This window comes from Rhineura floridana, chromosome 3 (assembly GCF_030035675.1).
Source record: "Rhineura floridana isolate rRhiFlo1 chromosome 3, rRhiFlo1.hap2, whole genome shotgun sequence".
Lineage (NCBI taxonomy): Eukaryota > Metazoa > Chordata > Lepidosauria > Squamata > Rhineuridae > Rhineura > Rhineura floridana.
This window is the reverse complement of record NC_084482.1, coordinates 71,738,817-71,756,084: the sequence shown is the minus strand read 5'-3', so window position 1 is coordinate 71,756,084 and position 17,268 is coordinate 71,738,817. Positions and strand designations below refer to the sequence as shown.

The 17,268-nt window shown below is 41.5% G+C and overlaps 1 protein-coding gene across 4 annotated transcripts in view; it reads right to left on the bottom strand.

Annotated features, from left to right (window-relative positions):
- The window catches only part of MYH10 (myosin heavy chain 10), a 111,467-nt gene that overhangs the window by 54,621 nt on the left and 39,578 nt on the right, over window positions 1-17,268 (bottom strand). For 2 of the 4 annotated variants that reach the window (XM_061616517.1, XM_061616518.1), the window contains exons 5-9: window positions 15,474-15,576; window positions 13,266-13,295; window positions 12,131-12,148; window positions 7,485-7,577; window positions 4,754-4,817 (exon numbers count right to left, since the gene is read on the bottom strand). In XM_061616517.1, coding sequence (XP_061472501.1) covers window positions 4,754-4,817; window positions 7,485-7,577; window positions 12,131-12,148; window positions 13,266-13,295; window positions 15,474-15,576 — 308 coding nt within the window. The remainder of the gene's footprint in view (window positions 1-4,753; window positions 4,818-7,484; window positions 7,578-12,130; window positions 12,149-13,265; window positions 13,296-15,473; window positions 15,577-17,268) is intronic. The other 2 variants (XM_061616520.1, XM_061616521.1) reach the window with 2 other exon arrangements.

Below are 17,268 nucleotides of genomic sequence, written 5' to 3'. Positions count from 1 at the left end.
GACGCCTTCAGTAAAATGGCTCATTTCATCCCCTGCGTTGGTGTGCTGACAGCCAAAGAAATCGCCTAGTTATTTGTTCAGCATATTTTCCGGCTGCATGGTCTCCCCACCAGTCTGGTCTCAGACCAGGGGCCCCAGTTCGCAACCCATTTCTGGCAGGCCCTGTGGCAGCTGTTACAGATCAAACTTAAGATTGTCATCCTCTCATCACCCCCAAATGGATGGACAAATATAAAAAGAATGCCACCCTGGAACAATAACTATGTTGCTATGTCAACTACCAGCAGGACAATTGGGTGTCTTTGCTACCCTTGGCAGAGTTATCCTATAACAACTCTGTGCATGTTTTTTGCCAATGTTGGTTATCACCCACACACGTTCCCCACCCACAACTCCAACCTGGCCATTCCCTCAGCAGCAGAGTTTGTGCAAGAGTTGCAGGCAATACAGCAACTGTTGCAGGAACAGCTAGCTAGACCTAAGTAGTGGACCAACGCCACCAGTCTAATCTGAAGATACAAGTGGGTGATAAAGTGTGGCTCTCCATGCGTTACCTGCTGAAGCAAGTACCCTGCCATAAGCTGGAAGATCGGAGGGTGGGGCCCTCTGAAGTAGAGGCACAGATCAATCCAGTGGTCTTTTGTCTCCATCTACCTGCCTCCATGAAAATCTACCCCATGTTCCATCGCTCGCTGCCCACACTAGAGAAACCACCGGACCCCAATGACACCACATCACCACCAGTCATGGTTGATGGACAGGAGGAGTACAAGGTGGAGCAGGTCCTCGACTCGCACTGCTGCAGAGGGAAGCTGCAGCACTGAATCCATTGGCGTGGCTACAGTCCAGAGGAAAGACCCTAGGAATCAGCTACATACATTCACATGCCGGAATTGGTGAGAGAGTTCCATGAAGCCTACCCAGGTAAACCCAAGCCCCCAGGGTGGGGTGGAGTCAGCATGGGGGGGAATGTTGTGACCCCCACCAGGCAAGAGTGGTCAGGCAGGGGTGAGTCAGAGGATGAGGACGCAGACTGGGACAAATCACTTGGGGAGGGGCTGGCAGCGGAATGGACTTAGAGGGCGCTCCAACCCCAGTCTTGGACTCCACAGCCCCCGCAACTCCAGACCCCCGTGCGGAAGCTCAGCCAAGCCTGTGAGACGCTTCCCAGCCGGGAACACCTCCACCTTCCAGGCCTGAACTGACAGTTAGCAGGCCCCCTCCATCAGAGGAGGAAGACGACAGAATGGCCAAGATTCCACCTTTGCTCTGCTCATGAAGCTGCTCGAAGTGGGAAATTCAACAGACTCAACTAAGGAGGAGCCTCCGTTTGCGCGTGCGCTCCCAACCTACTTAAGCAGACTGAGTCAACATTTGTAGTCGAGAAGTCATGCTAAGCTAGTGTTAGAAAGAAGCTAAGAGTAGCTAGCTTCATGAGGTGCTCTGCATTGCAACTGTCTATTATTTTAATAAAAAGAGAAAACACCATTGTTGAGTCTGAGTCTCTCAACTTTGGGGCAGGACAGCCACCTGGTGTCATGCCACTCAGGGAAAACTTAATTTGTCAAATTAGTAATTTTAATATTGTTAAACGACCCAATACTTCTTCCAAATAGTCTGAGCTACACCCACCATAAACTGCACTATTCAGAAATCAATCGGATCAAAATCATTCTCTTTAAATAAAAAAAGAAATGAAAAGAAAATCCATAAATTGAGCAGACGTGCAATACTTCATAGTAAACTCAGAGACACTGATATAATACGTCAGTGAAAGGAGGGATCCTGTTCTTATTAGGGTTTTGTGAACTCCCGCCAACCTTCCATTTTGTCACTTTGGAGGGTTGCATTTCAACAGCACGAACACTATAGAAACAAGCAGCAAGATATATCATATCTGTCCACAAAGCCAAGGGCTCTGTTTTTATTTGCAGACACAATCATATGGCCAGGGTGCACAAGCTCATCTCTTGATTCTAGAACCTAGGGGCCCATACCGTAGCCGCCCAGCTCCAGTGCTTTTTGGATGAGACGGACTATCTTGATCCATTTCAATCTGGCTTCAGGCCCGGCCATGGAACTGAGACAGCTTTGGTCGCCTTGGTAGATGACCTCCGCAGGGAACTGGACAGGGGGAGTGTGTCCCTGTTAGTTCTACTGGATCTCTCAGCTGCTTTCGATACCATCGACCATGGTATCCTGCTGGGTCGCCTATCTGGGATGGGACTTGGAGGCACGGTGCTACAATGGCTTTGATCCTTCCTAGAGGGACGGACCCAGAGGGTGGGTATGGGGGATGCCTGCTCGACCTCTTGGCCTTTGACCTATGGGGTCCCCCAGGGTTCAGTTCTGTCCCCCATGTTATTTAATATCTATATGAAACCGCTGGGAAAGGTTATCCAGAGTTTTGGGGTTCGGTGCCACCAATATGCGGATGACACCCAGCTCTATTTCTCCTTTCCACCTAATGATACCAAGGAAGCTGTCCAGGTTCTAAACCGATGCCTGGTATCAGTGATGGACTGGATGGGGAAGAACAAGCTGAAACTAAATCCCGACAAGACAGAGGTGCTCCTTATCAGTCGTAAGACGGATCAGGGAATAGGGATTCAACTTGTGCTGGATGGGGTAACACTCCCCCTGAAATCACAGGTTCGCAGTCTGGGAGTACTCCTGGACTCGGCTTTGAGCCTGGAGGCCCAGGTCTCTGCTGTGGCCGGGAGTGCTTTTGCTCAACTAAGTTCGCCAGTTGCGCCCGTTCCTTGACGTGCCAGAATTGACTACGGTGACACATGCCTTAGTTACATCCCGATTAGATTACTGTAACGCGCTCTACGTGGGGCTGCCCTTGAAGCCTGCTCGGAAACTTAAATTGGTACAAAGAGCAGCTGCCAGAATGTTAACTGGAGCTGGGCCCCAAGAACATACAACTCCTCTGTTACACCAGCTCCACTGGCTACCAATTTGTTTCCGGGCACAACTCAAAGTGCTGGTTTTGACCTATAAAGCCTTATACGACTTAGGTCCAGGTTATCTGTTAGATCGTGTCTCCCTCTATGAACCTATCCGGACTTTAAGATCATCTGGTGAGACCTTACTCACTATTCCATCTTTTCCGCAAGTTCTTTTTACTAAAACACAGAATAGGGCCTTTTCGCTGGCTGCCCCCAGATTGTGGAACTCCCTCCCCAGTGAGGTTCGATTGGCCCCTTTGCTTTTGTCTTTTCGTGCCCAGGTGAAGACTGTTTTATTTAGACGAGCTTTTAACTGAAATTGACAAATATTTTTATTTTCTCTTGATTTTTAATCATTTTAAACTTCTTAATCTGTATGATTACTGTTTTAATTGTTTATGGTTCTTAATTGTAAGCCGCCCTTAGTTCTCCGGAAGTAGGGCGGGGTATAAATATTATATAAATAAATAAATACCAAGTTCAGATATCAGGGAGCTGTGCAGAGTGTGAGGTCTACAACAATGGGACAGGCATTTTTCCTGTGTGTATGTGTGTTAAGATGGCTCTCACAGCTAAAAGAACTTTAGAAAGAAAAAATAGGTAACATGGAAGTGCAGCCTATGCAGACTTAAGGAGAAAGTGGTAAACAATCAAAACAGTTGAAACAAACAAACTTCCACTTTCTGCAAAACTGCATACTGTCGTGCACAGTTCTTAACCGGTCATAAAAGCTGTAAACAGTTACTAATTTTAATTAGTTCCTATCATATCTAGTCCATGAGTAATTTTACCAGCAAAAAAAAATCACACAGGTGCAACTCCAGTGTATACCAAGACAGAACATAGCCTTGCAACTCAGTCTTCGGACTACTCAATGACGAAGCTTTATTTATTTTAGCAGAACCTGAGCCTGTATAGTAGGTGTGCAGAATATTTGGCCCTCCAGATGCTTCCGAACTACAGCTCCCATCAGCACCAGCAAGCATGGCTGATGGGCAGGGATGATGAGAGTTGTAGTTCAGGAATATCTGGAGGACCAACGGTTCCAGAAATCATCTGTACAGCACTGAGAACCAGTCTGCTGTAGTGTTTTTTTTAAAAATTATTAGAAGTCAGGAGTGGGCATCAGAATGCCCTTAATATGCATATCTGTGTATATTTGGCATTTATGCTACAAATCAATAATGAAAGTCAACCTCTATGTGAACCCAAAGTTCTCCAACATAGCCAATGTAGAACTGTCCACTATATTTTAAACCAAGCCATCAATACAGGCCCTCCCTTAGCATATGCGGGGCCCGGGGCAAAAGCATAGTTGGGGCCCCCCCACATTCTTTCTCTCTCTATATATCCTTTCCTCCAGGCAGCGGCGGAGGCTTTGTATTTCAGCTGCTAGGAGCTTCCAGCTGCGGCTCCCTTTTTTGCAGCCTTTGTTGGCGGTGGCGGCGGCTTTGTATTTTTCAGCTGCGGCTCCTTTTTTTGCAGCCTTTGTTGTAGACTCGCTTAGCGTTTCTCGCTGCGAGGTTTTCTCCTTCCCGGCTCGCTACCGCAGCCATCAGGAGACCGCTGCTGCACCTCTTCCTCCCGGCTCATTTCTATGCTCCCCTCAGCTCGCTACTGCGGCCGTGAGGAGGACACGGTTGCTGCTTTTATATGCAGATCGCCAAGCGTGGGGGCCCCCAAAGCGCGGGGCCCGGGGCAACTGCCCCGCTTCCCGATGCCTAGGGGCGGCTCTGCATCAATATACTTTGCAAAATTGTAATCACAGTTTATCCAATGAGTTGTTGAAAACAGGATACATGTTTCAATGTTGGCCCCAACAATGTAACCAGTAACATCAAAATTTATTCTGATGAACTTGCCCTGTAGGGAAAACACAGATAAGAAATTACCACTTTTACATATCAACGCATCCAGGTTTCTTTAAATTAAGAATTATATTGACTAGCATAACCTACACTCAAATTTATTAGCAGAAACAGTACCACTCAACTACAGTTATGTCCATTAAATTAATTTTTGAATGCATTTCTTAGAATATCATTACTACACTTCAATCAGGTGAAAATAATTTGTAATGCATTTCTCCTTTGGGGGAGGATATCTCTTATCAAATCAGAATTTTAAAATATTCACTACTGGAAGTTACTTTTATACATAAATAAATCGCCATCTGGAATGCATTAAACTACTTATTACAAAAATAATGCCAGAGCCATTGGTGTGATTATGTTCACAACATCAGCGCAGACTTAAAGACAAAATGTAATAGGCAACAAATGCTTAAAGTCTTTACAGAAAAGAAACTTCACTGGATTCACGTCTTTGAGTCTTTCATAAAAACTGAGCAAAAGAGCAGTGAAACTTGTGAACTTTTAGCCAATGTTTCATCTGAGAAGCCACTATTAGGTTTCAGATAGTATAGCTACGAAGTAGCCTAAATACTTACATTTTACAATATCTCCTTGCTTCCAGGAGATTGAGATTTGGTTAATCTAACACATCCCAACCCGGGTACAAGAAAATACCTCTTTCATTTTGTTTTACATATACGAGTCTATGTTTCAAGTATTGTACTGTTTAAGTACAGTTAGCAGCTGGGATAAAGATTTAACTAGAGACTCTCAGTTCATGCTCTTTGTCGTTATGCTAAACTATTTTTATTGATGTATTTTGTTCTTACATTTATATCCCACCTTTTATATCCTCCAAGGAGCTCAAGTGGTGCACACACTTCTTATTCCCATTTTATCCTTACGACAAGGAGGATAACAGGTAGGTTATTAGGGTGAAAGAGGATGACTGGCCCAAGATCACCCAGTGAGCTTCATGGCTGAGTGTGGATATGAACACTGGTCTCCCAGGTCCAACTGCAGCACTCTAAACGCTACACTGCTTTGTGTGTATATGTGCGCATATGCAAGCATGCAGGGTAATGATTCTTAACTTGTAGTATCCATTTGAAGTTTACAAAGAATCAAGACTATACTGGAAGCAAGACTGGAATGCTAGCCATAAACTGAGCAGGGATGAGGAAATGTTTTGGCTCCATGGGCCAGATCTTTATAAGGATCAGCCTCACGGGCCAAATTTGACAAGTGGACATGGTTGCCACCTGTCAATTACATGACATCAAGACATCATGTGACTGACAGGTGGGCATCCCTGCCAACCTGTCAAAATCTCTTGCTGGGGGAAGGGGCAGCAAGCAGCATTACCTTCCTATTCTCCCTTCTGCTGCCAGCAGCAGCAAGGGGAGGGATGAAGGTGAGAAAAAGCTACTCTCTCTCCTTTGTCTCCCACCCCCTGCCATCGTGCCACTGGAAAGGAATGAAGGAAGACAGTGTTTGCTGTTGGCACTTGGGAACTTCACTAGCTTCCTTCTCTCCCTATCTGTAGTACCCAAAGGGAGGGGCTTTTCAAAGTCTCCCCCTTACCCCATTAAGTTACCAACACTGGAAACTTGAAGGGGGAGGGAGAATTTGAAAAAGCTTTGCAAGTCTTCCCCCCTTCCCACTTTAAGTTCCTGACATCATGGACAAGGAGGAGGGGAGGAAACAAAGCTTTTCCAAGTCTCCTCCCTCCCTCTTTGTCCCCAATCGCAAAAAGTTAATGGGGGAAGTGGGGAGACCTGGACAAGGCTATAAGGCAGCCCTTTTACTCCTGTTTGAGCAAACGGAAGTGCAGGAGCTGTCTTAAAGCATCTTTGAAAGTAGCTTGTGAGCACATGAGCTGCTTCAAAGGGCACTTTTGCGCAGGGCTTTAATGCCTGCTCAGCTAGGGCTTTAATGCTACTGCTTTTGCTGCATGATCTTGTTCCCTGTCCTCCCGGCCATCAGCTTACGTCACTAGTGACATCAGCTGGTGGGCAGCTGTGGACATGGTTTGGGGGAAATGACCTCAGGGGCCAAATAGGATACCATGAAGGCATTACTGGCCCAGTAGGTTCTCCACCCCTGTTATTGGGAATGAGGTAAAAACAAGTCAGTTCTTTTTACTGTGAACTTCACAGTTGTGATGTGGTTTACTGAAAAATTAACACTGAGCTCATATTTGTTGTATATCTATTGTATGTAAACATGGAACTTGATAGGGAGGGAAGCAGTCATATATCCAAGATACGTCTACATCAACACAACAGGGGAAGGAAATGTTTAGGCTGCATCCTATATCCACTCACCTGGGAATAAGCCTCATTAACTCAATAGGTCTGAGTAGGCATATATATGTTTGCACTGTCAGATCTGTAACCGGCACAGAAACAGGGCCTTATCTGAGAATATACAAGGGCTGGAATATACCCAGACATTGGCCTAAAAGTCTGTACACCTGAATCAAGTTTTTCATGGCCAAGAGTTTCCTAGCCTTATAATATGAGTTTGGTCACTTCCAGCATATTTGTGCATTAAAAGCCAAGACTACGTTTGAAAATGAGGACAATTTCAATATTTTTCTTAAGAGTGAGTTTGCCTAGAAAAAAAGTTTAGCATTTAATTAAGGATGTTTTGCTTTTCAAAAAAACAGACTTACAAAACGGGAGGAATTATCATTTTTCACAGTCTTTGCATTCCCGAAGGATTCCAGAATGGGATTGGCCTGCAGAAGCTGACGCTCCAGTTCACCCTGAGAGCAAACACACGGACATAAACACAAAGTTAGGCAAATCCAATACAAGAGCAGCATGATTTCTCAGATGCAGTTTCCTTTTTCAGTTGCTGAGACCCCACTTGTCTTCTCAATACAGCATCTTCAAAATATCCTTAATGCTGTTAACAGTTGAGATGGACATTATAAAAAGAAGGGTATGGAAAATATGGTATTAAACAATAAAGAAAAATTTAATTTTAGGGCTAATGAATAAAGCACAGGTTTTACAAACTGGCACCTTTCAAACATTTGTTTCAAAAAACAATTATGCTCCAACCTTTCACTAAGATCAAAGTGCTCAAGGCAGCTAAATGGCTTGACAAAGTAAAAATTAGGAATGTGCAAAGATCAAGGAAAAAATACTTGGGGAAGAAGACATTCAGCATTTTGAATAATCAACTGGGCAGAGCAACATGTGTTTGCCACTGATCTATGCTATTTAGAAAGATTTCTACTTCTACTTCTAAATGAAAACCGTTTATGATCTCATAGTACTGGTTTGAATTGGAGTGATCACCATTGTTGAATTTTAAATCTGCCATCTTACCTTTGCTCTGATTGTTTTCAAACATGAGGTCAAAAGGTATCACAACTTTATACAAAGGACATAAAGCTAATTTTGCAAGTTTCTTTTAAAGCTCTTTTTTTTTAAAAAAAGAGAGATGCCCGAGTTGCCAGCCCAGATATCTTAGGGAGAATTCTTATATCACTGCTGTCCATGTTAACACCTGTGTGTATCCATTAGCCCAATAAGGAGACAACTTGGTGAGAGATGAGAATTTGTTGCCATATCTTGGACAGCAAAGGTGTGGGGCAATGAATATCTGGAATATAATTGCAAAATTAATATTAGCACCACTTACAGGTCTGCTTTTTCCAGTCAATCTTTATTGTTTATAGAACACAAATGAATCTTTGAAATGCTGCCTTACCACAGAGGCCTCCATTATCACTAATGCAACTGTTTTGAAATACCAACCAATATTTCACTGTTAAGATTACTTTTGTTTGGTCATAATGTGTTAAAGATTTTTGCCTACTATATTTAAACATCTGTGCAGCATCTTTTAAAAAGTGCATTCGCTAAACAGAATTCTTGCTCAAGCTCTTGACTGAACATTCCCTGGTTATTCAGCTAAAACTAAGCACTTTTAAGTCTCATTGATGGCAGTGAGAGAGACTGAAGCAATTGTTCAGCTCTCCTATTTACCTCAAAAGGTGTTTTATTTATTCAGATTCTACGAACATAACATAATTTCAAACTGACTTATCTCAATGATTACCTGTCTCTAACCATTATATCTACAGTATGAAAAGAACTTAAGGAAGTTCAAGGTTTATTAGCTTGGTCCATGTCCATAACTGAAAAACCTCCATACAGGAAAGACACACATAGTTGTCGATTGGATCTTAACCCTGTGTGGCAGGTTCTTGCTAGTTCCACATTTATGAAGGATAACTGGCTTAGTCTCAGCAAAATGCCTTTCAATGTGCTTTGAAAAACACAAAAAAGAAAATACAGAAACAAAGTAACTAGGGCCTAAACAGATAGTTTCATTCAAATGAAAACACAGAAAGATCTGGTCTGACAAGCAGAAACAGTGGTTCGTAAACAATATGAACCTAAAAATGGGCTCTGCTTGGAGAGTCTGCCAGAATACATCTAATAAAGAACAGGGTTGGTCTCAGTTTGGAACAGTTATGAAAATCGTAGATATGCCAACAACAACTTTTCATGGAATACAGTCCAAGCACACTAGCATGCCTTCAGTTGTCCTCAGCAAGCAAAATCAAATTCCAGATTTCCCTGACAAGTTCATTTGCCCTGTGATGGCACCCCAGCTTCCCAGAGTCCTGTGCCATGTGAGGGGAAGGAATTCTCAGCCAAAGCAGAGTGTACCATCACATGTAGTGGCAATGCAGTGGGACTGAATTATTGGTGTGATCCAAGTAAATGGTGGTATTTTTTAAAGTGTTTGGGTTCCAGAAACCAGTGAACCAGTCTGGTAGTTTTTGAAAGTTTGAAAACTTGAAAAAGGTGTACTCCCCCACCCTCACCCCTCTGAAAGAAAAGTTTTTGTTTTTATTTTTCAGTACAAAGTAGGTACCAGACAGGTTAGAAAATGGTACAGCACTTGATCATGAATATAGCAGCTCCTGGTCATAAATGTGGTAAAGGGTCTCCTGGTGGAGTGAGTTAGCACCAAAACCCAAAATCATTGGAAACTTATGGATGGAACCAGCTTATATCTGGTTAAAGAAGAACTGGAACTCTGGGAAATGAAAATATGAGCCCAAAGGGAGCAGCAAGAGGCCCAATTTCATAGGGAAATGCAAAGACCGAAGCAGAAAAGAGAGCTGCAGGAAGCCCGACACCGGTGTGAGAAACTGTAGCGAAGGAGCAGCTAAGTGCTCAGCAATGGAGTTGGGGTTATTCCTGCAGAGCCCCAGAAGTTCCTGGTTGCAATCCAGTCCTGAGGTGAGAAAAGAAGGGGATGCAAAGAGAGTCAGTGGGCATCCTTGAGGATGCAGTTATAGCTGAGGGGAGAGAGCTGAGAGGGTCAAAGTCTCAGTTCCTACCTGGAAAGACCTATGTACGTAGGCAGAGCTGTTAAGTGCACAGCAAGGAGACAAATGTGCAGTTACACCTAAGGAACCACAAAAGTTCCTGGTTGCAACCCAGTCCCCAGCTGGAAAAGAGGAATTGCAAAGGAATCAATAGAGCAAGCAAGCCAGCATCTGGGGAGATGCAGTTGCTCAGGGTACAGAAGAAGGGGTTGCCATCTCCCTCCTTGAAGTTACACAAGTAAGGTGGGAAAGCAGTTGGGCTTCTCCCAGAGAATTCCCAAATGTAGAGGGAGAGTGTGGAACCCAGACAGACAGCCCCTTCCCTTCAAGTGAGCCTGCCAGAATTCAAGAGGGAAGCTGAGCCTTTCCCCAAAGTGCAACTGTGGGAAGAGGAGCAGATTGGACCCAGAGAGATGCTGACAGGATCCAAGAGAGCACACCCTTCATGTCACCCAGGTGTGGTGAGTGAATTGGGTGCCTTTGAATTAGTTGAAGAGGGGGAATGTCCACTACCTCTCCTCAGGAAGCAAGTGTGACTGTTGGAATGGGAGGGAGAGAGTCAGGAACTCCATGCACATTCCATGAGGAATGAGGAAGAAGGGGCTGAAATTCCAGGGGGGGGGAACAAAAAAGGTTGCTGCCCAGGGAAACACCGGGGAGACTCCAAGCTTCATAATGGAGGAGAAAGATGCTTCCTGTTCAGCCAAAAGGTCTACACAGGCTCAGAGCAAAGGGGAGAAGAAGGAGACTGCAAAGAGTTAATGCTGGAAACTTCCACTCACTTCCAAAAGTGTTGCCAGAGTACTAAGTGCTTACTACAAACCCAGAAGAAAAGCCAAACCCATAAGAGGTGCCTGTGTTTTCAGAAGAGACTGGTGTGACTTGGGTATGCTTTAACTTGGATTTCTGCAATTGAGCAGGAGATTGGACTTGATGGCCCCTTCCAACTCTATTATTCCATGATTCTATGATTCCTTGAACTTGCTGAGTGCAAGTTGTGTAGCCAGAGGCTATATATACAGTCAGTAACTTGCTTTGGCATTCAGATCAAGATGTGATCTCAGGGGACAAAGGAAACACATGCTGGAAAGTGTATGACATGGCTAAGTTATTAGCTTTAGGGCTTGTAACTAAAGAGAAGGAAAGTGGATTGTGTTTATCTTGTCACTCATTTGTTCTTTTGTTTCGTTGGTGGGATATGCCAGTTTTCTGTAACTTTTCCTATGGAAAACCCTTTTCCTAAGAACTTTTGTTTATCTTAGTAAACTTTTATTTTTGTTTCATTAAAACCTTGTGGTCTCCAAAGTAGTTACACACTACTTTGAGTTATTCTTTGGGGAGACACAAGGCAGTTTTTAGGCTTTTTGGTGAAAGGTAGCCGGGATAAAACAACTCTTTCACTTAGTCTCTATGAAATAAGACCTTGAGGTTTGTGGAATTGCTTCCATATAAAACAGGGATGGAGAAGCTGTGGCCCTCCAGTTGTTGTTGGCCTCCAGTTTTCATCATTCCCAGCCGGCATAGCCAATGGTCAAGGATGATGGGAGCTGCAGTCCAGCAACACATGGAGTGCAACAGGTTCCGAAACCACAATAATAAACTTTTCGAAGTATGTTTCCTAGTTATTCTTTCTTAAGGCCCTATGGTTCCTCGCACATTCCTTGATTGTCTTGGTGCCATATATCAAATAGACAGAAGCATCCGAAGACCATTATCCCATTCTGTAATATATCACGGAAGCTTTAAATCAAAGGCAAAATCTGCATTGCCTTTCAGATAAATTCAGGGAGATCTTGGAAAAAGCATCCAAAATATTGTGAAGGTGTGATAACATGCAATATATTCATGCAAATCAACAGTGTAATTATAGATAAGGAAGAGAGGCTTTGCTCTCAGCATCCCTGTGATTTGACTAATTTTGACAGTGTGGTGAGAAGCTGGAAGGGCTACATGCTACTCACATACAACAGGGATCCACTCTGCAGTTCAAAATGACAATGAAACAAAATATCAATGGTTATGAACTTATGATAGCTACAGAAACACACGGATGAAAAATTCAAAATGCTTTACTGGGCTCCTATTGGACAGTTTATTCGTCTTTTTTAGAAATTCTGGACCAAGACTGTAATGGACTCTTCACAGAATTAAATAAACCTAGTGAACATGACAATAGCATCCCTGAGGTAGCAAGAACATATATCTTGCCTCATCTGGCTGCATCACCAGGGACAACCACCCATGTTTTGTTCTACACTCAAATAATCCTTCTCCAGTCACCCAGCCAATGAGTAAGCCAGCTATAATAGAATCTGTTGTTCCCACGCATTTTCATAGGAAGTAAGCAGTATTAGCTTTTCCCTTGCCAATACAACTAATGGCGCTTAAGCTTACATACCGGACCAAATAACTAACCTGCCAACCACCTACCAAATCATGAATGGTTTCACCTTTAGCACAATTTAGACTGTTCCTGCAATCCACATGCCAAAAGAGTCATGGCAAACTCATTCCAAAAGTCTTCCTTCAGTTTCAGCCTCAACATTTGTACATAGAAGGTATCACTTCAAGACATTATACAGGAAGTAATAGCCACTTGTTCAATTAGGCTGGTGACTGAGTCAGGAAAGGAAGGGGGAAAAAGAGAATCCAAGATAAATCAGTCCTGGAATTCACATGCACTCTTCCCCCACTGACCTCTAGAGCTAAGAACCAATGGAGTCAGTTTACTGTACCAGCTCTAGGGGGCCTATAGTTCAGCATTACCCTGGGCCGTAGACAGTCTCTAGGTATTTCAGCACTAAAACACTCTTTTCCAATAAAGTCAGCAAAATATGGGACAATAATGTCCAGTAAGCTGGGAGAATACATGGTGCACTAGTTTATGACTTAAATTGAGTGATATGAACACTCAAAGGATAATTCTATCTTTGTGTTTCTGTACTTATGCAACAATGAAGCTTACTATGAGTTGCATGCCTGCACCAGAAATTACTTGTATATTTATATTGGATGTTGATAGGTAGTCTCCTAAAAATGTAAAATGGGAAAGATTAAGCCTATATAATATTCAAAAGCATTAAAAAAGACACTTGCCTGGTGTTTCACTGGCTTAGGTGATTCGGGCTGTTTGTTGTAAACAAATAAATTCACATGTTAGCAAATCTGACCTTCCCCTCCCATCCATATGCAAGATTTCACTCTCATATAAATGCTAGCATATTTTGTTTAGCCGCTCTGTTCAAAGCAATAGCTAAATTTTAGCCAGACAGGATTAAATGTTAACTTTCTTGTGCAATAATCGTATTTCATAGTATAAAGTAGTCTGATAGTGGCTTCTTTTAGAAAACGTTTGGATTCATAATATGGACTGATATATGCTCTCAAGCCTTAATTAAATGCCACGCTTCCAAAAGGTTCTGTCAAAAAACCTGATAAAAAAAACTGCTGGAGCTGGATCTTTTGCAAGATAGGAATTCCTCTGCATGCACTAATAGGGTATTCCACTAACACAAAAGAAGATGTGGCATCAATATGCAGTATCAGAACCCTGCATCACTCCGAAATATATCCCAAACTTAGGAAGCCATAGCACACAATTTGCCAAAGTTTACAAATGTAACAGCATCACACACACACAAAAATCAGAAGCTGAACAGTCTGAGACTTCTTTCTTTGTTCACAGTGCCTTTTATCAAAGTTGGACTATCTATACAAGAGATGTTAAATTAAAGCTCTCTATTGCAGCAGCAACATCAAGTATCTGTTCATAGAAAGCAACAGAGTTAAGAGAAATGTCACAAAATTCAACCCTGTACTTCTATGTTATCAATTAGACAACTCAATTACACATTTACTATGCACTTTACAATGAATACCGTGGGCAAATAAAGCCAGCAGCCCAAAACATGCCTTTGTCATATCTACAAGCCAATACTAGTTTCAAGAACATCAATGTGCTGTTGTTTTTCCTCAAAGCCAAGAAATTTATAATTTACAAAAGTTGTAGAATTAAGGGAGGTAGCAGATACAGACCTTAATAGTCCTATACCTACACAATACACTTTGTTTTCATGGTGTATTCAGATGTGATTTCACACTTCCCCATATAGTAGGCAGAGTACATCTGGAGAGGATGTATACATTACATGGAACATATCTAGGTGCATGGGTGGGTACATGCACAGTATATATGCTCTGCACGTGCCCACATTCAGTATACACATGAACCTACACCACAGGACTCCTTTAGTGGAGGCCAAGCTTTCAACTATCAGGAATGGAGGGTACATTTTGCTCCTAACTAGAACACTGTCCCAAATTCAGTACTTTTTTGCTCATAAGAGTAACTCAACCATTCAGTCGCACGAACATTAAAGGTGTGTAGTCAGATACCATCTAGGTAAAAGACTGAACTCTAGAAGCAGAGTAAGGGGCTGGTTTTATGTCCTATGCTTCATCTTGCTGTCTATTTTGCTCCACAGAACTCAATGATAGCCTTTGAGATGTGAGGCAGTTCCATGATATAACCCTTCCTTGGATTCAATTTTTGGTGTACACTACAGTACAACAGAATCCTGGGAACTATGTTTAATATTTATTAAATGTCTAAAGGCTTTTATTTTTAGCCCCCAGTTATCAAGCACATCTCTATCTCTAGGAATAGCAGCCACCAATTATACAGTAAAACCAACAGCATACTGTTTCTGGTACAGATCACTTGAGACTTCCTTATGTCTTAAATATGTATCACAAAAATCCTTATCCTAACAGCAAGATCAGAAGATATTGTAGTATCCAACTGAGAACAAAAGTGGGGCAGTGAACGTGTAAAGAAAATTTCATTCAAGAATGTTTTGCTTTGCTACAGAACTTACTATGTGGCACAGCAAAAATGAAAGCCAACAGCATATTGTACAATGTGTATTTCCATTAAGAATTCACCATATCAACACACATACACTGAATTACACTGAACTGTTACCAAAGACATTTTCAGCAATTTTCAGCAACATGGCAATTTGACGTTTTTACCATGATGGCATCCAACCACTGATGATTGTAACTTCTAGGAGTGCAATTATAACATAATAATTAGATGACTATTCCCCTAAAGTACAGCAGCTGTTTAGTGAATAGGCAATGAGCAGTGTTCACGAACTCTGATTACAACTTTAAATGGTCTGTTTTTCAGCATATGCTTATCATGAGCCAGGCCTTAGAAGCAAGACTTCTACAGAATATGAATCTTATTTACATCATTAAACAAAGGGAGATAATTATGATATGCTAGGTACAACTTACAGGAATGTTGTGGTCCTTTCTTCCTTTATGAGAGGAAGCAACATGTGCAAGATACTGAATTACTTTCTTGGTGTTCTCTGTTTTCCCAGCACCTGATTCACCTCTGCAAGAACACACATAATTTAAAGCTAGATTTGTGGAAGAGAAACAACAGTCAGGCCTTCATTATAACAATGTCTAGGATTGGTTATTAATCTTAAGTTTGGATAATTGCAAGATACTTTTTGTTTCTTGAAATATCAGAAGATATTGAATTGATCTGGCTGGTAGTTGGGCCAGCTTAAGTTGTCCTATAGAGTATTATTTAAATCACTGTTGTTCAACAGATATTCTTGGTATTAACAGCACTTTTCACCAAAGTATTTTCAGACATCATATCAAAAGTCATGAATAAATCATTCTTACTACAGTTTCAGTGGTGGAAGCTTTAGTACAGAATGATATAAGAAGGCAACACAGGGTTAAACACAATTTTCATAAAATAACTGGCATAGTAAAATATAACTCATTCAGCTCTTAAATGTGCACCATCATCATCTTTACATTCACAATAAGCTTATTACAATATATGCATATTTTACAGATTCACACAGCAGCTAACCAAGAATGACTTCCCTAATGCTATTTATCATGTTGATATCTGCAGGATCTTGCTGGTCTATGACCGTGATTGATTGATTGATTGATTGATTGATTGATTGATTGATTGATTGATTGATTGATTGATTGATTGATTGATTGATTGATTGATTGATTGATTGATTGATTGATTGATTGATTGATTGATTGATTGATTGATTGATTGATTGATTGATTGATTGATTGATTGATTGATTGATTGATTGATTGATTGATTGATTGATTGATTGATTGATTGATTGATTGATTGATTGATTGATTGATTGATTGATTGATTGATTGATTGATTGATTGATTGATTGATTGATTGATTGATTGATTGATTGATTGATTGATTGATTGATTGATTGATTGATTGATTGATTGATTGATTGATTGATTGATTGATTGATTGATTGATTGATTGATTGATTGATTGATTGATTGATTGATTGATTGATTGATTGATTGATTGATTGATTGATTGATTGATTGATTGATTGATTGATTGATTGATTGATTGATTGATTGATTGATTGATTGATTGATTGATTGATTGATTGATTGATTGATTGATTGATTGATTGATTGATTGATTGATTGATTGATTGATTGATTGATTGATTGATTGATTGATTGATTGATTGATATCTGCAGGATGACTTGAACTCTGATGTCTCAGATCCAAATTCAACACACTATTCTATGAAGCCAAATCAGCTGATAATTTAAACAATGCTTGCTTTCCTCTTCTCTTCCGTTGCATTGTGTCTATTAGATTGTGAGCGTACATACAACACTTGTAACGGTTTAGACACTATTTAATCATCAGATTGATCAGAGGCCAAGTGACAAAACTCCATTTAAGAATGCTCAGCCATTTCATGTAGTAGCCAGCAAGATGGCCTTTATACAATCCAATCTTAATACAGCTTGCACTACATTCTCTTGATTTCACATAACAGAAGATACCATAGCTCAGCAGCAGATCACATGCTTTGCATAGAGAAGATCCCTGGCACAATCACTAGCATCTTCAGGCAGGACTGGGAAAGACTCCTGTCTGAAACACTCAGAAGCAACACCAGTCGGTGTAGACAATATCAGGTGAGATGCAGCAAATGGCAACTTCGTAAGAAAATGTTGCAGTCCTAGGAGTCAGCAACAGAGATTAATT